The following is a 6,347-nucleotide window of genomic DNA, read 5'->3' as shown; positions in this document are numbered from 1 at the left end:
CAAAATACAAAAGTCTCTGCTGTTTCCGTTAAGAAACATGCGGATGGCTGACAATCCCCCATCAAATAGTTTCCTCTGTGTTTTTTGTTGGAAGATAGGCGATGGAAGATGGACGATATACGTGTCAATTTCATACTATTGGCTTGTTACCTTGCAACATAAAACTTCTGAGATTTTCATCCTGATATATCCTGTCGTGTCTATTTTAGCAAGGGGTAGAATAGAGTAAACTAGGATAGAGTACAATAGAATAGCACTTGTAATTTATAATAAAGTATAAAACAGTTCTATTAAAAAATCCTAAAAGCTGGAAATTATGCAATCAAATACCGTGCACTATTTTCCACACCTGTTCTCTTGAGTTTCTTCCTATAAGCTGAATTTATAACAAGGATGAAGTTCCAGGTTTATAAGCTTTTTGCTGAGACATATACATTTTGAAAGTCATGTTAAAGGTTAACAAACCAGCAGCATTATGGTGTGAATGGTATCTGATGTGGAGTTTTCTGGCCATCAGGATGTGCTCCCCTGTTATAGTGGACAGAAAGCAGGATATAAATCTTTGCACTTCCTCACTGTGAGGGAAGAAATACTGTTTTAAGACAAAACTAAAAATACACTTTAAAGTTAACAGTTACACAGTTAACTGAAGGAGAATAAAGTGACACATGATCAGTAACTGTCGCATATTCAGCCTAGATGAAGATTTTATGAATGAGTACACATTTCTGCTAAAATCTACATTCAAAGATTCTCTGAAACAGTTCTGAAACAACTAAAAGCAGTTGGTTGAAATTATGAGGACCTGAAAATGAAGAATGCCTGTTTTTACGACGTTTCAAACTGCATTTAACTTCATAAGGAAAAATGCCGAAAAGGAGTTTTGGGACTTTACCTTTTCCGTAGTAGCTCCGCGGTAAGCGCACGGTAGATCGCGAGCGCGCGTCTTTTGCTGTGAGCATGAGGTGGAGTCGGAGGATAAACTGATGTCGACGGGTAAGAGCTCGTCACTTGTAAACTCTTGTAACTCGATCGCTGTGGTAGAGATACCAGCTTTTGTTCTGGTTCCTTTCAGGGCAGCAGAGGGCAGCACGCGTCTTGGTTGGCCATTACAGTGAAAATACACGTAGAAAAAGACGAGTATGAGGAAGTGTTGAAGATGACTGTCGACGCGTAGTGGAGAGTACAGTTTACTAATGGAGAGCCCTGAGTTGTCCTTTACCTTAGCGTACATTGTGTTTGCTCTCTGTTTCATATTTACACCCAACGAGTTCCGCGCGGCTGGTTTAACCATCCAGAATGTGTTTGCGTCCTGGCTGGGGAGTGAGGATGTTGGCTTCATTCAGTACCACCTCAGGAGGACCAGCATTACCATACTGGTCCATTCTGCACTGCCTTTAGGTCAAGTCTAACATTTCCATTTCCTTTTGATTAAACGTAACATTCATAGCATGCAGTCAGTTCAACGCTCCTGCATCTACTGGTCACGCGCACAGTGTGCGTGACTTCTTCTACTTTTCCTCCCTTTATCAGAGGACATCCACAGGGCTCACTATAGTTCAGCTGGTACAGCTGAGGCTGAGAAGCAGCACCTTAGAGACACAGTCACATATAATGGTGTGAAGACAGGGACATACATGTATTATACTCTACTGTTTATTCCATGTAGATGGGATAGGGTGCTGTGAGGTGCATGTGAACTGTCCCTGAAGAGCTCATTGTGCGTCTTTAATTTTATATTCATGCTGTTTTTCATCTCTTCAGGCTACTACCTGGGAATGTGCATCGCTGCCCCAGAAAAAAACCTGGGCTACATTCACCAGGTCAGCTTATCTCTCCCTGCAGTGTAGTGAATATTCTTGGTGTCTGGATGCATGCATTACACTAAGTAGGTCAGAGTTGTGCTAATATGATGTTTGAGATTTTTAACAGAAGCTGCACAAACATAATCCATTGTGCTCTAATCAAAGGTCCTGTAATGATAATGAAAGTTAAAAAGCAGTTATCTGCAATTTAAATGTTAAATGTAAGTATTACAATCAAACTGTTAATATCAGCTGTCCAGCTAGTTTGACCAATTCTTAGAGGATGTTGAAATAGTATAATTTCCTCACAGCCTATTCCCAGAGCCCTTCTGAACTCAGCCATAGTTAAGTCCATTCTTTGGAGGGTGTATAAAAACTGACACAAAAAAATTGATTTTTTGTATTCTCTATACATCATCTCTCAACTGTCTGAAATTTATAAATGTCTTAATGTAACTTTAAACTTCATGTTGTAAGTGGTGCAGCCTGATATTAGAGGTGATGAGAGGCAGAGCATAAATCAGTCTTCCAAAAACTAAGGCTACATTCACACTGCAGGTCTTAATGCACAATTCCGATTTACTGCTCAAATCCGATTTTTTTGTTTAGCTGTTCACATTACGTCTTTAAATGTGGCCTGTCTACGGATTGCTGTGTGAACAGCTCCTGAAGTGACCCGCATGCGCAGTTGATCATTGATGACATCACGCCCATAGACCACGCCACAATGGTATTTACAGAAGCGACCCTGGCAGGACTATATGGCTTAATGCTAAAAATCAGGGCTCTCAAGTTCTCACGCTCACACATGGTATTTCTCACGCTGAAAAAAAGTATAATATAAATTTCTCTGGCGCGCCGCTATTGCTATGGAAACGGCAGGAAACAAGCACATCTCCCATGAGTCTGAGCAGAGCAACACTAAAAACTAATACTAATAATATAAGTAATAAAAGACCTGTCCAACCACCGCCCACCCCCCGTTTGCCGGGTCGCAGGAATGGAGGGATGGGATTCTCACGCTTACCTTCATTCAAAACTTGAGAGCCCTGCTAAAACTAGTGTGTGGCGGCAGCCGGCAAATCTGTGAGCGGGTGACATCACGAAGGAGGAAGAAAATTCAGATGTTTATGATGGCTCTAATGACTGCAACATCTGCACAGGGAAATATTTGGACGCGGCATTGGAGCCAGGAGTGGTGGGATCAGGATGTGGCTGATTACACGGAGCAGGAATTCTTCTAGAACTTTGGAATGTCAAGGAATACCTTTCATCACATTTGTCAGCGTCTCTACCCGAGACTTTCAAGAGGAGACACGTCGTTCAGGAGATCCATTTCTTTAATAAAGCGAGTGGGAGTGGGGCTATATTGGGTAGCAACGTGGGTGGGTCACCTGGGCCAACCTGTTTGGATACGTATCCGATTTAGTACCACATTTAAAAGTGGCCTGATTCTGATTTGAAAATGTCAGTGCTAACAATGCAAATCAGTGCTGTTCACACTGTCAAAAGCAAATCAGATATGGGTCACATATGAGCGAAAAAATCTGATTCAGGTCACTTGCAATTGCAGTGTAAACGTAGCCTAAGCTGTTGTAGTAGTAGTAATAGTAGTAACCTTTATTTAACCAGGCAAAAATTGCTAAGAAAGCATTCTTATTATGGCAATGGCCTGGTAGGAGGCAAAAGATCTCCTACGGGTCAAAGGGAAAGGGGGGAGAATAAAATATATATATATATATATATATAATAAAAGCACATATGACAATAGAGACCATAAGTCTGACATGACATACACAGAGAGATAGATAATTTGACTTAGAGTGACAATTGATTGACGAATAGTAATGTGAAAGCAGTGAAACTAAACAACCATATAAAATGGAACCAAGCAGCAATAAGAAGCAGTGAGGAAGGGACTGAAAGGGGACAGGATCAGCTTTGGCTGGGACAGCTGCAGGTATACTTTAGGGATTTTGATATGACATGTTTAAAGGAGTTGACTGAAACTAGTTTGAAGCTGTAGGGATTTTTGAAGTTGATTCCTGCTGTCTGTAGCCGCAACCTGAAAGGAGGAATGGTCCAGGGAAGAGTGTGCCTTCGGGGCATTTGACAGAATGAGTGTAGCAGATTGGGTTTTGTGTATGGGGGGCAGGTGCAGATGCAAGAGCTGGGTCGGGTAGGGAAGAGTAAGACCTAAAAGAGTTTTGAATACCAACATCAGCCAGTGAATGTTGTGTCTGATTTCCAGGGGTGGCCAATTTAGTAGGGTGTAGAGGTCATAGTGATGAGTCCTATAGGGGGCGTTGGTTGCAAAGCGAATTACGTTGAGCCTCTCGAGTGCTCCTTTACTGGCAGACCTGTAGATGACATTGCCGTAATCAAAAGTGGCAGTACAGTAAGCTGGACCAGGGAGCGTTTAGAAGTGGCAGTGAACAGGTTGCGGTAGAGAAAGCTCAGTCTGGCTTTCACTTTTGACTGCAGAACGGACAGGCGCTCACTGAACGACAGGCTGCTATCTATCCAGACTCCCAGATATTTATAAGAGGATACCAGATCAAGTTTTTGGCTGTCAGAATGGTGAATAGATGAATTGCCAGCTGATTTAGCTATATCATTTATGCAAATTGAGAATAGGACTGGGGCTAAGATTGAGCCCTGTGGAACACCTTTTAAAATAGATAGGGGTTGTGACGAGATGCAGTCAGATTTCACAAATTGGGAGCGTCCCGTGAGATAGCTATCGAACCAGGCTAACGAGCTGTTTGAAACACCGATGGAGTTTAGGCGAACTAGAAGCTGTTTGTGAACTACGTTGTCAAAGGCCTTAGCCAGGTCGATGAAGATGGCTCCACAGTGATGCTTTGAATCCAGAGCACTGATGATGTCATTCAGAACTTTGAGAGTCGCAGTCTCATAGCTGTGGCCTGCTGGGCGTACTGAGGCCGTCCTCCAGAAAGATGGTAGTTCAGCCGTGTGTATGGATAAATTACAAAGGAGGGCAATGGGTTCTGCAATAATGGTAGCTGTAACTTTAAGAAAAAAGGGATCCAGGCCATCGGTCCAGGTGACTTTTTTAGGGTCAAGCTTGCTCAGGATTTCAAAGACCTCCCTCACAGAGACAGCCTGCAGGGAGAAGCTATGGGCGGGGACTCTGTCAGGAGGGTTTAGGGGAGCAAAATAGAGAGCGGGGTCATGAGGCGATAGGTGAATTGGAAATTTGAACAAAATGGTGGCTGAAAAGGTCAACCATACGTTTCTTATCAGAGACAATGTTTCCGTCCCAGATGAGAGAAGAATTTTGCGCACTATAAGGCTCACCTGATTATAAAGCGCACCCTCAATTATGGGGTCCATTTTTGTACTTAACCCATAAATAAGGCGCACCTGATCATAAGGCGTACGTATTACCTAATGTTCTCTGATTGGTTTATCGCTGCCAGCACACGTAGTGTATGTATTACGTCCCTGTGTCAGCGGGAAATGGTCCGACGGTCAAGGACAACATCGTCGGTCGTTTTTACACTTATAAACTTATAAACTGCACATTGGTCTGCATCACCCATCTCAGACTGAAGAACAGGCACTCACTGGGACATGGGCAAAAGTATGAATGATGACACGATTCAATCGCTAAGTACGAGCTCCACATAATCTTCGCCCCATTCAGAGTGAATGGCTGGGATCCGCCTAACCCTGGATTCACACCAAATGCAAAGCGAGCGATGGAAGTGGCCAGTTGCCATTCTTTTCCAATGTACAAGAGCGAAAAGGCGTGGCAAAAGTGAACGTGGCAGTGAGCGGCTCGAAAGGAGAGCGGTGAGTGATGCAGAGGGGGCTTAATGCCCCAATGAATGCTCGGCGCTCCCCATGGTAAATTCAAAATGGCGGTATCCGTGACAGATTTTGGAATCCGGTGCGCGATTATATGGCGCACAGCCGTTTTTTGTGAAAATTTAAAGCTTTTAGGTGCGCATTATGGTGCGGTAAATACGGTAGTTGGGATGGTGTAGCTTTACCCTCCATGTCATTAACTGTCTTCCAGAATGTTCGTGGGTTAGTGCCACATAGTTTAAACTGGTCTTGAAAGTAGTCAACTTTGGCTTTGCGGATGGATTGGGTGCATTTATTTCTAATTCTTCTGAAGAGTAACCAATCGACAGAGGATTTAGATATACAAGCCCTCCGCCAGGTGAAGTTTTTGAGACAAAGCTGTTCAGCTAAATCATGATTAAACCATGGGCTGCATCTGTTTCTTAGCCTCATCTTTTTGATGGGGACATGTTTGTTTATTATTTCACTAAAGGAGTCATAAAAGAAGACCCATGCATTATTTATATCAGGGATCAGGCTGTCTGTCCCAGCTGACCTCAGCTAAATCACAGAGAAAGGCTTGATCATTAAACTTTTTGACCAGACGTCTCTTGGTGATAATGGAAGGCTGTTTCATTATGCTTCCATTCCGAATACAAGCAGTGAAGCAGTGGTCACTGAAGTCATTGCAACAGACACCAGTGCAGTATCTGTCCGGGTTATTACTGA

At 43.1% G+C, this 6,347-nt stretch overlaps 1 protein-coding gene across 2 annotated transcripts in view; it reads left to right on the top strand.

Annotated features, from left to right (window-relative positions):
* Positions 1-1,125: 1,125 nt before the first annotated feature.
* Positions 1,126-6,347, top strand: part of tmem129 (transmembrane protein 129, E3 ubiquitin protein ligase) — a 149,911-nt gene continuing 144,689 nt past the window's right edge. For both annotated transcript variants that reach the window (XR_011917829.1, XM_072396263.1), the window contains exons 1-2: positions 1,126-1,401; positions 1,765-1,823. Coding sequence is in view for 1 of the 2 variants with exons in the window: in XM_072396263.1 (XP_072252364.1) it covers positions 1,197-1,401; positions 1,765-1,823 (264 nt within the window). In the remaining variant the exon portion in view is untranslated. The remainder of the gene's footprint in view (positions 1,402-1,764; positions 1,824-6,347) is intronic.

The sequence above is a fragment of the Leuresthes tenuis genome, unplaced genomic scaffold (assembly GCF_036924035.1).
Source record: "Leuresthes tenuis unplaced genomic scaffold, fLeuTen1.0.hap1 SCAF_11, whole genome shotgun sequence".
Lineage (NCBI taxonomy): Eukaryota > Metazoa > Chordata > Actinopteri > Atheriniformes > Atherinopsidae > Leuresthes > Leuresthes tenuis.
This window is presented reverse-complemented; position numbering and strand designations above follow the sequence as displayed.